Genomic DNA, 18927 nt, shown 5'->3' with positions numbered 1-18927 from the left:
AGGGCTGTCAAGTTTTCAGAGAATCGAACACATAATATTCTAGTATGACGACTCAGATCAGTCAGATGTCGACGGTAGCCCCGATGTAAGGTTATCGACGGTCAAAGTTCAATTCACTATCGCAAACTTCTTGATACAACGCCTGAGTTTGTTGTAAGCATATTTATTGTTTGTCTGTTATCCCCAAGTGGTTTTAGTACATGTAAGTATTCTTATTAAGACAGTGTCCCACTCTGAGACTTAATGCTACCGTAGCTTAGCCAAGATTGAGAGCTCCGTCGTGAGGAGGCGAAGAAAGATGCTGGGCAGTTTTTTTTCCTTCTGACCTTTCTAGCAAGAACTTGCCAGCCCAGACAAAGACGGGTCCTAACTGTCAATCCTAAGACCAAATCTAGAGCTCAGTTAATGCGAGAGGTAGCCAAAACTGGCCTTTTCAAACGCTTCTACCACGTAACAAGGCTAGGCTATTTCTACTTGTTTACTTAGGCCTATGTTTTTTTTATTCAAAATTATTTTTTATGTGGTATAGATTTTTGGAAATTATTGTTTGTGCAACTTTTTATGTATTTCTCTCCCCTTTGTTTGTAACTATTTGGGTTCCACTGAGACTCGAGATTGGGTTAGGGGGCGGGGTGCAAGGTAGGGTGTAAAAGTGAATGAATTGCACCAGCTAGTGTGGTTTAAAAAGCATATAAATCATAGGATAATCAGTCAAAAATACATAGGCTAGTTCGTGTTTGGAGTTACAAACAGTTGCTAAACAAGTGACAAAAGCTGAAGAAGTTTTAAGGGCACTGAAAGGGATATACTGTAGACTACCCTAACCTTGCAAAACTGCGTGTTGCACTGAGTCTTGCCTGACCTAGGCTAAGGGTGAGAGACTCTCATCCCAACTTAATCCAACATTAGAAGCCAGGCATAATGTTATAGATTATCAAGATTGTTTTCCAGAGTTAAAAGTATGGTAATATTATGTTTCTTCTTACACAAATACAAAACTTTGTTCTCTACATAGCCTAGGATTTAGCTTCCGAATGTGAGCAGGAACAGCTTTTTAACTTTCAGGCAAGGGCATTAAGTGTTTCTGGGTAGGGGGAAGCCCCATCCACCTGTCAGCATGCACTCCACTTTGCCTCCAGTCGCTGTTGTGTATGGACGTCTTTGTGACTCATTGCCCAACTTGCTGTTTGCTTTCTTTCACATGCTTTTTGAGGATTTGTATGGTTCTTGAGATTTGTCTTATAAATATATGAGCCAGACCCCTCTATTACTTAAGCCTTCTGCCTCGGAGAAGAAACCTCAGGTTTTCATGCGCTGTCGAGGGAAGGGCAGACCTTCCAATAGGTTTCTCTCTAACATAGAAGTAGACAATCACACCTTTTGCTCCTCATGCAGGAGGCACAAATGTAAGCAATCAAGTCCTTGTCATGTGTGATCATCTTGTAGGGGCTTTTCTTTCACACAGTTGGTGCAGGATGATGGGAACAGATTCAGAGGTTAAAGAAAACTTTTTACTATCCTAATTTATTAATCTTAATATCACAGTGATCTGAAGACCTTCAAACAGAACCTTATCCTAATTTTATTTACATTTACCACAGTTTATCAACTATCATCTTTCAATAGTTAACCCTTAAGGGACAGGCTAAATATATATCAAGCACACCCCTGGACCAGGGAAACTCTGAGGTTGGCCAGTTTAAGAAAAAAACACATCATTGGAAAGAGGAAGATATGCAAATGCACATGGTTGAAAGTGACTACAGGCAGTCCCCAGTTATCAGCGGGGGTTCCTTTCTGACAGCGTGATGATAAACAAAAATCGCTGTTTTATTTTACCTATGACATCCAAGCTGAGGGCAGAAATCACTTTAGAATCTCTTAATGCAGTCTTTTCTACACAAGAATCTGAGATCCCACTTACAACATAGTCAGCTTACAGATATTTAAGCACCTTCTCTGATCCCATCCTACTTGGGACAGACACAATCTTAAGTAAATGCTATATACAACTTGGATTGGAACATGAAAATGGATTCGGTCTCACCAGCTGTTTGACTGATTTGTTAATGTCAATACAGACTTTTTGTTTCCATTGCAGTTCCTGTTGGTAGATATTTACTCCAGAATAGCTTCTGCTAAGGAAATATCCTAACTTCAGATCAAGCCTCTTACAAATTGGGTGAAGAGGAGCAAATCACTCTACCCTGACCCACTCAAGCAAACCAAGTAAAAAAAAAAAAAATATATTAAACATTCACAACAAAAACACACAACAAAAAAATAACAGCAAAAAATAAAAAATCAATTACACAAACCCATTTTTCAATGCCACCACAATCTGAATAGTGGGTAGGGTTTGCTAGAAAGAAGAGAGTCTGCCTGATGTCATCAGATTGCAATACTCCACCACTGATACTGAGGGTCCTCTTATGCACTTTTCTCCCACCTACCAAACTCCCTCCCTTTGTTGCTACTCCCAAGGGAGTAGTTTCCCCTTGCCAACTCCTTCAAAAGAGAGCCATTGAAGGGGGGACGATGTCCAGTCTGGCATCTCAGCTAGGACCTCTTTTTGCTTTAAGGGAGAGCTTTACTCTGAAGTACTCTCTTTCTTGTGTCAAAGGGAAGAGCCTTACTTTAATCTGACTATCGTTCCAGGTGCAGTAGAGGATGAGAGGCTCAGGGAGTTGTGGCCCTCCCTGGGCATCTTGGGTAAGTCCAGGGTTTTTTTCTCTTCTTGACCATCTGAAGGCAAATAAGGTGTCTTCAGTTAGTTTTTCTGCTGTGATTGTGATAGCGTCAGCGATCTTGGTCTCCAGTGGCCCTCAGGTCTCTCCCACCTTCTCAGTATCCCCTAACATATCTTCAGTGATGTTCCCACAGGCGTTGCCGTTATCCACATCTGTGAGGGAGGTCCTCCTCTGCTCTCTCTCTACTGTGCTGACCTTGGCTGTGCACAGAACAAAGTTGAGGAAGTGGAGAAGGAAGTTGTTGCCTTCATCTTCAAGTGCTGTCACCTACTCCAGTTCTTCTTCAAACCTAGTAAGTGGAGGAAGAAGTCTGCTATGTCTCCCTGCAGCTTGTTGCGTCAAGCTTTTAGCAGTCATTCCTCTGCTGCAGAGGGGACTGATGGGGCTCTCACTAGCAGTACTGCAGCACCCGTTGCTGAGTGCAAGGGTGCAACCACTACAGTACTTGGGGTTCTTGGGCCCCCTATATACCAGTACTATCTCCAGTAGTACCCCTATCCAGGCGGGCATGGATTCCTGGTCTACGAACCCAGTCCCACCTGCCAGCACAGCCTAGCTGTAGTGTTAAAAGACGCTCAGTACCTATGGAAACAAAGTTGTTCCTAAACTATATATAAACCATCGGTCCTTTACATTAGTAATTACTAACAGCGAAGCTGGAAGTGGCTGTTAAAACTCTTGAATAAGGTGATTAGGCAATTACTAACGTTCGATAGGTGGGAGTCTTGCCTGCCAAGATGGGGTCTTTTGTGTTGTTTTTGGGTATATATTGTGTGTTTGATATTATTTAATATAATATACAAACCCACGATTTTGATAGCGTTGTGGTAAGACCGTCTTTCCCCAGCGTGTTTCTTGGGGTCGGCAGCCAGGGGCTTAAATTTTTGCTCCTCTAACATTTGGGCCTCACACCCTCCTCTCATTGGTTGGGAGCATGACTGTAATCTTTTCTGCCTTGTGCGAGTGTTGCTCTTCGCTGCCTGTGCCGTGGGCAGCTTTGCCAGGAGGAACCTTATCAGGAGAAGGTTGCCGGGCATCGTCAGAAGGTTATTCGCCTCTGACAGCACCCTTGGTGACTGCCCCTTAGCTCCCTCTGGTAGCTACCCTTCTGACTATCTCTCCTTCGGGAGAGATCTCTCCTTTGTCCTCTTCACTCACTTGTCACATGAAAATTGGCAGGGGGGTGGGCGGTCAGACGACCCCTTCTCAGGGGCCTCCTCTCACCTCTTAGGACAATCCCCCTGAGAGCTAGAGGAGTTTCCTTTACTAATCTTTTTTGCTTTTTCCTCCGGGTTGACAGCGAGCATCGTAAGGCACAGTTGAAGTTCCCATGTCAGGAATGCTGCCCTTATACAGTGGATACTTCAAAGAAAACCATGGTGACGGTAATAGCTAAGACCCCACATCGGTGTCACCACTGTGCCCTGACAAGGAGGACCAACTGCTGTTTTCTCTCTGGTATTCCTGTATGCTTGCCACTTCCTTCTGTCATACCTGTGATCCTGGCTGCTCCTGTTGCCGTGGCAGCCAGTCACTGGGCCACCCCTGCTATGCCTCTTGCCCCAGATGACTGGTTGTCCCTGTCACCGCTGCTGACGTTCCTGAAGCTCCTGCTGGCTGGGCCACTCCTGTCATGCCTCCTGCCTCAACTGCCCTGGTCACTCCGGGCCACTCCTGTCATGCCTCCTGCCTCAGCTGCCCTGGTCACTCTAGTTGCTTCTCCTGGTGTTCCTGTCGCCTGGGCCACTCCCATTGTGTGCTTCCTGATTTGCTGGCCCAACGGTTCCTGAGTCTCCTGACCAACCATCTTGTAGAAGATGTCAGAGAAGAGATGGAGGAAGAAGTCCTGTGAGATGTTGTCATCTTCAACTTTATCTTCGACTTTGTCTTCTGCTGCCTTGTTCCCTTCTTCTTCTGAGGCTCATCGGCCGAAGAAGAGAAAGCTGCCTCTCCCTCCCCTAATAAGTCCCGCCATGGGGCTTCTAAGGGGCTGCCTCCCTTCATGGGGAGGCAGTGGGATCTCTCATCGGCTCTTCCCAGCCTCCGGGCTCTGGAACCGAATCGCTTACCCGAGGGTCTTGCGTTAATCACATGTGCTCCGACTTTGGTTTGTGCTCCCGTTGCCATTTTAGGAGTTCTGCTTCTGGACTGGTGCTGTGTTGGGTGCTCTACTTTGTCGAGTTGCACCGAGGGCTTGAGAATCTTCGGAGTCTCATGCATCCCAAACCTGTGTCAGAGAGACCTCTCTCCGTTCCGGTTCAGGCACAGGGCGAGAGAAAGAGCCAAGACATGCAAGTGCCTCGGTTCTTCTTGCCAGTACTGAGTTTTGAGTGCTTGATCAGTTCCAAAACAGTGCTCAGTCAGGTTCCCAGCCTGGTGTCTCGGTCCCGAGGGTTCGAGCGCCTGGAGAGGCAAGGAGGATGTTTCCTTCAGAGGTCCTGCAGGACTTCAGAGGGACTACCTTTCTTCAGAGAGGCAGTGTGCTGTCTCGTTTGGCTCCTCCCAGCCCTTGGGGTCGGGAACCAATTCGCATTCCCCATTGGGGTCTCGTATCTCAGGGGCCTTGAGTGCGCGACCTTTCAAGGCCACGCCCTCGATTCCTGTCCCTCCTCGGTTTTCTTCGGAAGCCAAGAGGAGCTTACTCCCGATGATTGTTCTTATGAGATTCGGAAGTTTCGCCGAGTGCTGGAATTCCTTGGAATCTGGTGCACTCAGTGAGCACTCGGATTTCTTGTGATTGCAAGCTCTTGACTTGCAAGTCGTCGAGTGTCTGGGATTCTACAGAATCTCGGGCACTCCCCAAACCAGTACTAGGGAGTTCGCTCTCCGGTCTGGTTTAGGCACAGGACGAGAGAAGGTGTTGAAACATTCAGATGTTTTGACACTTTTTGCTTGCTTCGTTTTGAGTGCTTGGTCAGTTCTGATACTCGTGTCATGAACCCTTGGGTTCAAGCACTCGGGTTAGCAGACAAGAATCCCGTTTAAACCTACTTTTCGAGGGGTTTCAGCCTCAGAGGAGATCAAAGCATGTCTTGAGGACAACTCTACTTCACGGCCGAACTTTCCCAACTCATCTCGGCTCAGCCCTGCTTGCTCACCCAGCCACTGATCGCGTTTAGGTGATTGGTTTGGATCGGATCGGCTTGGCCCACTCGCCCAGCCCCTGATCACGTTTACATGATCAGCTTGTGCTGTTTGACTTGCTCGCCCAACCCTGATCACGTTTATATGATCATCTCGGTGAACTGAATGCTGTTGAGGTTCTCCTTCCTTCAGGAGACTCAGCTCACATAAACTTTCGCTCTCTTCAGGGTAGCGTTTTGCCATGGTGTTAGTGCTCTCCTTCCTCTTGCTGCTGTCATCACCTCTTGTTGATGATTGCCCGCGGTGGCCTCTCCTGCTGATTCTTCTAGCAGGAGAGGTAAGAGCGCTTTTCTCCTCTATTCTTCCCTCAAAACCTTTCGGCAGTCCCCAGTTATCAGTAACCTTGGTTATCTGCGATACATTTTTACGGCACTTGTCTAGTGATGACGATAACTGGATTTTCGACGCTGATCTCCAGTTATCGGCGCTGATCCCCACTTATCAGGTGCGCCGATCCCTGATTATCAGCGACGGTAACTGGATATCAGCACTGATAACCAGAGATCAGCGCTATAATTGCTGATATTTGGTTATCGGTGATTTTCAGTTATTGTCACGCTGTCGGGAACGGAACCCCCGCCGATAACCGGGGACTGCCTGTAGTCGAGGATGGTTTTCTGGGTTCTGGCGAGGTTATCCCTAAAAGGAGAAGAGATTGGGAGCGTTGTGCCCCAGGAGGACTCGAGGGTCTTCTTGGGGATGCGGACACCCTCAATTTTCTTTTCGCAGAGATCTTCACACTGATTCGTTAGCACAGTGATCTCGGGGGAGGACCACGGCATCCCCTGTGACTAACTCTTCACTTCTCCTTGCAGGGGTTTTGTTGGGGCTGCCACGGTCCTCGCTTGCCATAGGGCTTTCTCGACCAGATGAATGCCTTTTCTCTGAAGAAGGAGTTCATTTTGGTCGAGCTGTGGCGGAATTCAAACCCACAAACAAAACAACACTCACCCTGATCTTCGGTTGCTGGAGATGGGTAAAGGTCCACGGTCGCCAATCACAGCACACAAAACCATAAAAACAAAATTGCAAACAAACCCTCCACCAACAACGAACGAAAAAAAAGAGACACATGCACCATCAATATCGGTACCGGTATCCAAAACAAAAAAAAACCAGACAAACTCCCCGTTCACTTTCAAGGTTGGACCTCAATTGCCCAAGACTTCCCCAAAACCGAAAAACTCCCGACAGACAGACAGACAGCGCCGTAAAACGAACTCCAACAACCGAACCACTCACAACGACAATTACACTCGCTCTCTCTCTCTCTCTCTCTCTCTCTCTCTCTCTCTCTCACAAAACGTTGGGAAATGCTAAATACAAACAAATTTATTCATCCCTCTATAATTCTCCCCCCTTTTAGCATTTCCCAACCAACACCTTTCACACTGCATTCAAATCACCTTATGTAACACCCATGGATGCTCACCAGCAGGTCCTTTAGAACGCGTTCGCGGGCATGCAATCATTCTCTCAGACTCGCTCTCTCTTCCAGCAACATTCAGATTTACATTTTCTCCTCCATTCTCTCTCAGATTCACTCTATCTTCTTCACTATTACCACTCTCAGTTTCATCCACAATCTCATCTATACCCTCTAACTTGTTCCCAAATACCTCCCCAATTCCTCAACTAACCCATCCCATTCGCTCACTGACCTTTCCAATTCTTGCAACGATTCATTCATGCTTTCAATCACTCGTCTATCACTGCTACGCTCTCTTACTCTTACACTTTCGCTCACCTCCAACCGTTCACTTACCCCTACACGTTCAGTCAACTCAGTTATATCAAACCCGCATATGTTATACGTTCTATTCATACCATCCCATTCATCCATTACACGCTTTATCACTCATTTTCACTTTGGCACTCACACCCTATCACACAACTTACGATCATTCCGTTCACTTACGTTCTTTCCTTTCTTACGTTTTCTGCCATACTCTATCAAAACAAATTGCTTCATGCACTCGTCAGTCTTTCCAGCAAAGCCCCCTCATGCAACAACCCCTCACGTACATGCATCACACGCACCGCTTGCATCCTGGAGGATCCACCCATTTGAACCCCTTCACACTCAGTTTCCCAATTCGCTGTCACAGTCACTCTCTTTCGTCTACATACACTTGATACATGCCCTTCCATTCCACATTCGTCACACTTTCGCTCTCGTTTCTGAACACATTCTCGCATAATGCCCATTCTTACCACAGTTGCCACATATTACATTCACTGGGTACCCCTACAACCATTAGCAATATGACCCACCTGTCCGCACCTGTAGCATTTAACCCCTATCTTTCGTACACTCCTTACCAAATGTCCCGGTTGCCCACACCGAAACACGCTCCTAAAGCCCACCTACACTCATTCTTTGTATGTCCTTCCTTTCCACATCTAAAACACTTCGCTCGACTTCCACTCACCGACCTTCCCTTTGTACAATACTATCCCTAACCCGTCCAACCCGTTGTTCCCTTACAAACCCACCATTCATCCTCACTGGCACCTCCACATTACTTGCTCTTACACTCCTATCTATTACACTATCGGCCATTCTCATTGGGCCCCTCAACACTGCATCCCTAAAGCTTCCAAACTCTGGCACTCTCTCATCTACCCCAGCCCTTACACTTACACTTCTGCTCTCTTTATAACCCTGTCAAGCTCATAATCTTCTACAATTTCCAAAATTTCTCCCCAAGTCAACCTTTCATTCGTCCATCTTTTCTTCTCCTTCCGCTTCAAGTTCACAAATTCTCTAACTCCATCTGGCACTGTCCCTAACAACTTCCATACTAACTCCTTACATTCATCTATCCCATCATCCCCAAACTTCTTCCTTGCCAACGTCTCCAGCCTACAAGCATACAGTGACAAGGTTTCCCCAGCTTTCATTCTTGCCTCATCAAATTCATTCTTCCTCTTATACTTAACACTCGCTTTTATACGCCTCGCTTGCTCAACTAGTCTAGCTTTCACCTTGTCATACTCAACATCTCCCACACTCATAATAACCCTATACATATCAAGCAAAAACCCAGTCAAATATTCTCCTAATTCTCGTGCCCACACTCTCTTACTCTCCCCATACTTATCCTGACAAAACCTTTCATACTCCCTAAAGAAATCATGCACATCCCTACTTCCATACTCATTATACCTTTCACACCGGGTACCTCCCTCACATACATAGCCTCTCTCACTTCTTTCTCACTTTCACTCTCACTTTCACTTTCACTCTGTCCTTTCATACCCTCTTCCGAATACAAAGAGTCCACTTCCGCACTTACATTCATCTTACTCATTACACTCTTCTTCTTCCTCTTATTATCCACTTTTATCCATTCACCTCCATCCACCTCACTATCACTAGTATCTTCACCCTCTCCCTTCTTTCCTGCCTTTCCCACTTCCTTACCCTTCTTACCAGTTTCCTTTCCCTTTCCCTTCTTCCCTTTTTCTTCCCCTGACTTATCCTTACTTTCCCTCTGTTCCTTCCCTTGCTTTTCATTCCCCTTTTCCTTACCCTGCCTCTCATTCCCTCGTTTCTTACTTCCTATTCCCACATCACTTTCATCACTCACGCTTCCATTCACTTCTTCCTCCTTTTCTTTCTCTCTTGCCCCTTCACACGTTCCAGAGAACCTGCCTCCAACAGCCCCTTCTCCAAAAACACCCTTGAACATACCTTTCACCATTTCTTCCACACCTTTCATCATTCCCTCCAACTTTTATCCACCCTCTCTTCCATTCTCTCTTCTGACTCTTTCATCTCCCCTTTCATTTCTTCTTTTGCATTTCTTAGCATTCCCCCCATCTCCTCCAACTGACTCCTCAATCTCTCATTCTCACCCCTCAACCACGTATTCTCCTCTCTCAACCTCACCAGTTCCTCTTCCATCCTTCTCTTCAGTCACACTACCAGCCACCAATCTCAGTTGCAGCTGCAATACCAGCTGCCCCACGTTGGGCGCCAAATATTATGTGGCAGAATTCAAACCCACAAACAAAACAACACTCACCCTGAACTTCGGTTGCTGGAGATGGGTAAAGGTCCACGGTCGCCAAACACAGCCTTAAAACCACAAAACAAAATTGCAAACAAACCCTCCACCAACAACGAACGAAAAAAAAGAGACACATGCACCATCAATATCGGTACCGGTATCCAAAACAAAAAAACCAGACGAACTCCCCGTTCACTTTCAAGGTTGGACCTCAACTGCCCAAGACTTCCCCAAAACCGAAAAACTCCCGACAGACAGACAGACAGCGCCGTAAAACGAACTCCAACAACCGAACCACTCACAACGACAATTACTCTCTCTCTCTCTCTCTCTCTCTCTCACAAAACGTTGGGAAATGCTAAATACAAACAAATTTATTCATCCCTCTATAGAGCCACCCAATCAAGCTCCTTCCCGTTCCTCCTCCTTGACAAAAACGATTCTTCTTGCCTCTGAGGGGTCTTATGCCCACTAGCATTTATTGTTTATCAGCAGAAAAACACCAGTACAGTAAACTCCCCGTATTCGTGGGGGATGCGTACCACATTCCCCCCGCGAATAGCTAAAATCAGTGAATACTTAGAACCCTTCTAAAAACACTTAGAACTGCCTATTTTGATAGTTCAAACAGACACAAACAAACTAAAAGTGCTTATACAGGTACTAGCCTACTTAAGATGGGGTTAGGTTCCAAAAAAAACCATTGTTTGTTGGAAAAAACGTAAGAAATATCTAAACGTATTAAACATAGCCTAGCCTACACTAGGGTATTTGGTACCATGTACTGTATACATATGTGGTAGCCTAGCCTACACTATAAAATATACTCTTTACATACACGGTATTGTAATTATTAATATCGGCTAATTCTGTAGGTTCATGCAAAGTGACATATGATAATTCAGTACAAAGAGAAATTGAATACCAAACAAGAATTAGCTTAGCCTACACTATGGTATATTGTATGTACATACACGGTAGCGTAGCCTACATTATACTGTACTCTATATTCATATATTGTATTATACAAATGTCAACATAATGAATATGCATCTTTTCCATGGATCTTTTAAAATGTTATGCCATAATTCACTGTATCCAATAACATTGTATATATTCTTATATTGCTTTTGTATTAAAAATTGCTGTCATAGCGATCAGTGTTTTGGTTTGGAAATGTTTACGTGGTGTTTATTTCGCTGCGTTTAACTCAGTTTAGAGAACTTTTCTTGCTTCTAGTTAGTGTAAATGAATCTCTAGAGTCTAGATACTTTATTTATAAGGGACAAGGCTATTTTTTTGTTATATGAACTGTTTTTAAGACGAAATATAACTAAAATATGTCTCGTTGTGAAATTAATTTATCTATTTTCGTTAATAGATGACGATTGATGATGGCCATTTAAGGGCGTTTGTTTTGTGTAAAAAAAATTCAAGATTCCGTTTGCTATTTTCACTTGATTCATCATAATATGAGCTTTACGTATTTATCATTTATCGGTGTAAAAATAACAGTAATGTGTCCTTTCATGCCCAGTAGTTTCATCCATGTTGCTGCTGCACAATAATTTATAGTCATTAGCAGCTTGAACACTGTTTTTTCAGCTTCAGCTACAGCTTGCAGCTTAAATTTAGCAGTATATTTCCTTGCCGTTCTTTTATCCATAATGAATAAGGGTATAATATAAAAATATATCAGTGCTGTTCTACTTAACGTCATATGAAAGATAACTATGGTAATTGTTGACTACCGTACGATGGTTGAAATACGTACAAGCAAAAGGACTGTTGTTATCCGATTCAGTTATAAGCAAAACAACAGTTTCTTGTTTGGTTGTTTATGGCTGTACGCATTCATGCAAGAATATAACTTTACTAACAATACTTTTATCATTCTCTTTTACGTTTTTAACTATTGTAATTTGGTCTCTCTTGCTGCCTGATTGTATGCTGCTGCTTGCACCTGTGCAAAATTTAAAAATATTTTCCAAATATTGTCGTATTGGTATTAATTGCTTACCCCATTGTAAAATTGAATTATCGTAAGGCGAATTATCGTAACTTGAGCACTATCTGGATACCTGAGTACTGTATTTTAATAGTTTTTATCACAAAAAGTGTATTTAGTCATGAAAATGATATGAAAATACAGTAATTAGTTAATATTTTTCAGTGAAAAATACAGCGAATGGGCGAATTTTTTGCAAATAATGTGTATATATGTTCCATAGAGAAATCTGCAAATAGGTGAGTCTGTGAATTGTGAGAATGCAAATACATGGGGGTTTACTGTAATTTGTATTTTTTCTAACATACAAATCTGAAGTTCTTTATGTTCATGCCCGACATCAGCCTTCCCTCATTCTGATACCTGCCCCAAAAGGCAAAGTGGAGTGCAGTAGGACCATGTAAGAAAGTCAAACGGCCATTCCATATCGTGTTCACAAGCTAAATCATATGTAAAGAACTTTAGGTTCGTATGTTAGGAAAAATACAAATTACTGTAAAAATTTGCTATATTTAAGGCATTTTCAGAGGACTGATACATAGTGGTAGAAATATAAAATATGCTAGAGAGACAGTACAAATATATTTAAGATATCAGATGACTGATACATGGTGGTAGAAATTCACGGTATATATGCTAGAGGGACAGTACAGACTTGGAAACCAATAATCACACCTGACTGGTGTTGGGAAAAGAGATTGGTAGGATCTGTTAACTTGTTAGTGTCAAGCATCAAATACTTTATTTACAAATCTGTTTTTGTATGTAGGTGGCTCCACCTTTTGCCCTCATCCTATGCTTTAACACCTGTTGTTTAGTTGACTTATTTTATAAATTGTCTTTAAAAGAAGGTTTTCTTTTTCTCCACAGGTACAGTGAATCTGTTGAGAAGGAATGGCCGAGAAGATGTCAAAATACCATCAGGTGAGGTTAGAATGTTGGTTGTACAGTATAGAAATCCTGTGAAAGTTTAGTTGGCCTTGGAAAAAAGAGAGGATTATATGAGGTTCAGTCTCCAAGAGTTTGTTTATTATTTGACAAGGACATAACATTGAAATAAATTTGGTGGGTTTCTTGAAGCAAATATTAAATTTTTAAAATTGAATTTACCTGTCTGTTATGGTAGTTGTACTGTATTCTCAACAACAGCAGGAGTGGAAAAATTAAAACATTAATAGGATTGTTTAGTTGAACCTTCTGTTGACCCATCTGTTTTGGGTGAACCACTGGTTCAAGTGTCTATTGTTTACTGTTTCAGTTTTTTCCCTGCCATTGGTCTGCAAGGATTTATTGAGAGAATGCTGCTTACATATTTGTTGCTGATTTTTATTGTTTTTGGAATTTGTATTGGCATGTCTTGTTTTTGTTTGTGGCACCTTAATGGACTTCAACGTAGTGGATCTCATTATTTACCATACTTGAAATATTTGCAGATGTAAAACAGCAACTTGTTCCTACATGATATACAAACCATTGGTCCTTTACATTAGGAATTACTTATAGCAAAGCTGGAAACGGCCATTTAAACTCTTGAACAAGGTGGTTAGGCAGTAACTGCTGTCTGGTAGGTAGAAGTCCCACCTGCCGATAACCGGTTATCAGCAACGAAAATCTGGTTATCGTCGTCGCTAAACAAGCGCCATAAAACTGGATCGCCGCTAACCGAGGCTGCTGATAACCGGGGACTGCCTGTATAGGTTTCTCACCCCAGACATGTACGGACAAAATCACCGTATACTCCTTACTCACCGCCATCAAAACCACCTGAAATGGGGCTACTCCAGGAAACATCATAGCTCTCAAACTGTTCCAATACCGTTCCACATTTGACACTCCCAAACATCCAGGCCTGTTGCAAACTTCCTCAGTCACCTCCGCCCTCAGTTTATTTACACTTCCAGTCACCCGCACCTTCAAACCTTCATCTACCATATCATTCGATCCATACCACACACTTTCAAACATCTGGTCATCACCCGTCTTACTCTCATGTGCTACTACCAATCCTCTTGGCAGATACTCTGGTCTTATGTCTTTTATTTTCTCTTCTTTCCCTTCCCCAGGTAGTCTAGACATCACGTCAGCAACAACATTCCTTTTAGTTTGCAAAACTCTAGCATCCACTCCCTTCATTTTCCGCAGACACAGTAGAGGTTGATGGTCCGTAAGCACCACAAACCTCACACCATACAGAAACAGTTTTAACGCTTTCACACAAAATTGTAGCACAGCCAATTCTCTCTCAATAGTAGAATATTTTCTCTCTGCCAAACTAAATGCCGTACTGATGAGCATGTGAAAGCAGATTGCAGAAGTATGGGGAGAATGAAAGTGTGTGGGTGAAGCAGCTGGGAGAGTTCTTGGAGGGGAGGCTGAGGATGTGCTATAGAAGTATGTGTGAGGGTGAGCCAGGGTATGAGTCCATGAAGGCTAGAGTAATTAAGCAGGTGAAGAGAATGAAGGGAAGTGTTGTATACAAGAAAGATGATAGGTTCAAGGCGGCGAAGATAAAAGCCGGAGAGGAAATGGGTTTGTATGCCCATAGGAAGCATGGAGAGGGAGGAATTGAGGAAAACAAACACCTCATGTGGAAGTTCTTGGCCACCATTCCAAAGAAGATTAGGGTAATTCTGAATGAGAAGAAAAAAGATCGGAAACGGTGGTCGGGGAAGAGTTTAAATTGGGAGGATGTTGTAGAGATCCTAGAAGACCTGAGAGTAGATGATAATGAACCAAAGGAAAAGTACGTTGGGTCTGAGGTGGTAAATGGAAGGACATAAAAAGGTGCTTTGGTGAGTAAGGAGATAGGAGTGATGCGAGCTTTGTTGGAGGAGTGTAGGAGAGACTGGATGGAAAGAGGAAGAGAGAATGTGCAGGTGAATGTGGGGAATAATGGGAAAAGGAACTGGACCAGAAGCCAAGAGAGGTTTAGGAGTGGAGGTGTAAATTTGAGGGGAAGTCATATGGGAATGAGTAGTGGTGATGAGTGTTACAGGTGGAGAAGGACTGGGCATGTGAAAGCAGATTGCAGATTGGCCAATGGCAAGTGTTTTGGCTGCAAAAAGGTGGGGCATTGAGTGAGAGGCTACCAGAGTGGAAGGAGAGTAGGGGTAAGTGGAAGTCATTGTGGAAACTGGAATGAGTGGGCATTTTGCTAGGACGTGTAAGAGCCAAGTAAGTGTGAAGGATGTGGAATGGAGGGTTATGTGAAGGAAGTCTGCTGTACCAAACCCAATCCCACAGAAACTAAGTGTGAAGGGGGTTTACCATGGTGAACCCTGTGGTATGGAAGAGATAGATGTACAGTATTGCCTGTGAGAGAAGGGTTTGTAAGTGGAAATGTCTCAAAACGGAACAAGTAGATCATTGTTTGTGTTAAGAGTAGAATGTGGTGGAGTGTTGTTGAAACCATTGATTGATACTGGTTGTAGTGGAAATGTGGTTTTCTCAAAGGCACATGAGAAAATATAAGAAAATGTAGCACGGAGGGAGGAATGTGCTGGATATGTAGCAAGGATTGGAGGATTGGAAGTAAGGTGTGCGCGAGGTTTGTTGAGTCGGTTACGGTAGCAGGAATAAGGTTGGAGGAGGATGCTTTTTATGTTGTGGATAGAGTAAATACACCCAAAGCATTAAAAGTAAGGTTTTCTTAGGATTTTTGACGATTTTCGGTTTACAACGCGGTGTAGGAACAGAACCCCCGTCGTAAACCAGGGACTGCTTGTACTTTTAAGCGCAGAAGTCTAGGAGTTGCAACATTCCATATGTCCAACAAGCTAGAGGTGTGGGATTCCTTCCTCAGCTCTTCCAGACCAGGAAGGTATTCCCAGGTGGATAGAGCTAGATCAGTTGGTTCAGAGATAGATGAGAGAGTGCGGCTTCCCCCGTACTGTCAGTAGTTAATGACCTTGTCTGAAAGTTAAACGGCCGTTCCAGCTTGCGTCTGCGAGCTAAATCCTATGTACAGTAAGGACCTTCAGGTTTATATTATAGGAAAAATACAAATTAATTTAAAAATTTGCAATTTTTACAAACATACAAACCTGAAGTTTTAACATAAAGGCCCACCTCAGCCATCCCTCTCATCTGGTACCTGGACCAAAAGGCATAGTGGAATGCAGACCGACAGGTGGGCAGGGCTTACCCCTACCTGTCAGTAGTTAACGACCTTGTCAGTAAGTTTTTAGTAGCCGTTCCAGCTTGTGTTTGCACGCTTAACCAAATGAAAAGAACTTCAGGTTTGTATGTGAATAAAAATACAGATTACTTTTAAAATTTGTTATTTTTAACATATTTGAAGATTGAAAAAATGCACTTTCTTTTAGGGATTTTATTACTCTTTTTACCATCTGTATAACATACTGTTACTACCTGTTTGGTGTCATTGACCCAGTAAGTCGGAAAGCAAGATGATGTCCCCGTTGTCTTGACACGATAACCACTAATTCATTCTTCAGACACACTCGCATTCGTATCATAATTTAAGTTGTTAAGGAAAGAAGCACGTATTCCTTGAAAATTGTAGAGTAACCCATAATGTGAGTATAGTATTAGGGAGTTATGTTGAAAATATTATCATAGGCAGAGATTTTACAGAAAAGACAAAACCTGGTGTATGATTGGTGAATATAGATTTATTTACTTCAGATTGTGGAATCAACACGAGAGGCATTTCTCTCTGCCAAAACCCGTGATGTAGAATTTAGGAAGAAGCAACTCAATGCATTGATGCAGATGTATGAAGAACATGAAGAGACTTTTTGCTGTGCTTTGGCCAAGGATTTGCACAAGGTAAGGAATATTAGACTGCATTTACTGTGTCATTTTACATGTACAATATATGCAGTGTTCATAACATACAGGCTTCTTTGGATGTGATTAATGTAGTTTTTATTCATGGAGAAGTCCTTGCTGTTGCTTAATAAATGGTTTATTTGCTGGTCACAGTGAGATAGAGTAGTTCGAAATGCAGAATGTCTTAGTCTTGTTAGTGGAGAATATTTACCTAGGTAAGTCTTGTTAGTGGAGAATTTTTACCTAGGTACAATTATTATATATTGCATTACTTTACGAAATATATCGTTCGGATCGTATTTCATTTTTTTATAATTTGAAAAGAAGAATCAATTAAAGCAAGTAAAAAATAAAACAAAGAAAATTCCCTGTTTTATGCAGGTTTTTAAGTACTTTGTCCAAATCATTATGAAATATTTCATTATGTTTTACTTTGTCCAAATCATTATGAAATATTTCATTATGTTTAGATAAAGTCCTACCAGCTGTGTTAGCAGAGTATCATGTATACAGTTGACCACCGCCTATTCGTAGATCTGGATTCGTGGCTTCACCTATTCACGGATTTTTCTGTGAAATGCATATCCACATTATTTGTAGAAAATTTGCCTATTCACTGTTTTTTCCATAGAGAAATATTAGGTAATTACAGTACTGTTTTCATATAAGTAACTTACCAAGTAATTACACAGCTATAGTGGCTAACTTATGCAGCAGCCTTTATTTAAAAAATCACAGTAGCACTTCGATAGTTTAGTGTAGGTGACAAGCACCGCCCACCAACGGGAGTACTGGAAACAACATAGCAGAAAACCGTATTCTGTTCCTGCCGCGCTCTTGAATGACATTGTGGGTTTGCTGCAGCTTTTGTTCACTGATTTTTGGTTGTGTGGTTGGATTTCGGTGAAGTATTATCGCTTATTTGAGTAGCCTTCAAGCTTTAATAGCTTTCAGGATAATTTTTTTCTAGTTCTTTGGTTATTATTATGTCTGATTCAAGTTCACCTAGTTTCACTATTGTAGTGAAAGTTGCAAAACCAGATTAATCAAATCTTCATATGATTCTCACACAATTTGCGGAAAATGTAGTGGGCAGAGATATACTAGGGGGAAAACTTGTGCTAAATGTATGATTAGCAGGAGTATAAGGTACTTAAATCTCAACTAGACAAGTTTGAGAGGGATAGAAAAAGAAAAGCTGCCTGTAGAGCCAAAAAACGAGCTTCCCTTGGCCTAGTAGTCTACCCTAGCCTAGGTTAGAAGATAGCTCTGCTATTCCTTCTTCCCGTCTTCCTATTATTCTCCTGCTACTAGCCCTCCTACTTTTGATCCACCTACTCTGGCACCTGGCTCCCTCCATTCCAAACCCAGTCTAGAGTCTAGGTTTGACAAGAAAATTATCATGCTAGTGAATACAGTGGCAGAGTTAGGTGCGTCACTGAAGGCATTTATGGGAAAACATATTCAGACGGCGCCACTTCCTGCAGAGTGACAAGTGATAGTGTTGTGCAAGTGGAGGAGGTGGCTACTCGTCCCATCGGTTCTCCTAGACCATGGTCACTGCCCTGCTCTCCCTACCCTGGGAGAAGAAGAAGAAGACATACTGAAAGTCCAAGGGAGGCTGATGGGGTTTGCCCATGGGTAGTCGCCCCCTCAGCCGCATCTGTAGTACAGTCCCAGGGATGTGCATGGCTTGTCCTCAAGCTTGTCTGACAATAGAGGCGTGGACAGGAAGCGCCGTAGACATTACCTGGACTCTTCCCGTCCTTTTAAGCACTCTTCTGCAAGCCTCGATCAGAGTCCCGATCTGATGGGGAGTCCAATGCCTGTTAAGAACTACAAGCATTCTCTTTGCAGTCCCAGGCCTTCATGCAGTTACTTAGTGGACCCTTATGTGTCTGCTTCGGTCCAAGAGCACCCACACCTGTCCGCTTTGGACAGTCCAGAGAATGTCTCACCTGTCCGCTCGACTTTTGTCCACACCTGGCGCCCAAGCTCCCAACTTCCAGATGTTCCGTGATGCTTTCCGAGCACCCGGCGCCAGCTACCAAGCGCCTGGTGCCAGCTACCAGCCTGCTCACGAGCGTCCAGCGTGCACTCCCAAGCCCACGCCTAGGCACCCGATAATGTTGCCTGCACCTAGACACCCAACATCGGCTTCATCTTCCCAGAGACTGTGGTCTCCTTTGCCCCCGCCAGTCAGACCTGCAACTTT

General features: G+C 43.3%; 1 protein-coding gene across 1 annotated transcript in view; it reads left to right on the top strand.

Annotated features, from left to right (window-relative positions):
* Positions 1–2: 2 nt before the first annotated feature.
* LOC136843497 (aldehyde dehydrogenase, dimeric NADP-preferring-like) overlaps positions 3–18927 on the top strand; it is a 177663-nt gene continuing 158738 nt past the window's right edge. The window contains exons 1-3 of the mRNA XM_067112032.1: positions 3–153; positions 12789–12842; positions 16566–16709. Coding sequence (XP_066968133.1) covers positions 12813–12842; positions 16566–16709 — 174 coding nt within the window. The 5' untranslated portion in view covers positions 3–153; positions 12789–12812. The remainder of the gene's footprint in view (positions 154–12788; positions 12843–16565; positions 16710–18927) is intronic.

The sequence above is a fragment of the Macrobrachium rosenbergii genome, chromosome 11, assembly GCF_040412425.1.
Source record: "Macrobrachium rosenbergii isolate ZJJX-2024 chromosome 11, ASM4041242v1, whole genome shotgun sequence".
Taxonomy (NCBI): Eukaryota; Metazoa; Arthropoda; class Malacostraca; order Decapoda; family Palaemonidae; genus Macrobrachium; species Macrobrachium rosenbergii.
The sequence above is the reverse complement of the archived record's forward strand: the minus strand, read 5'-3'. Positions and strand labels throughout refer to the sequence as shown.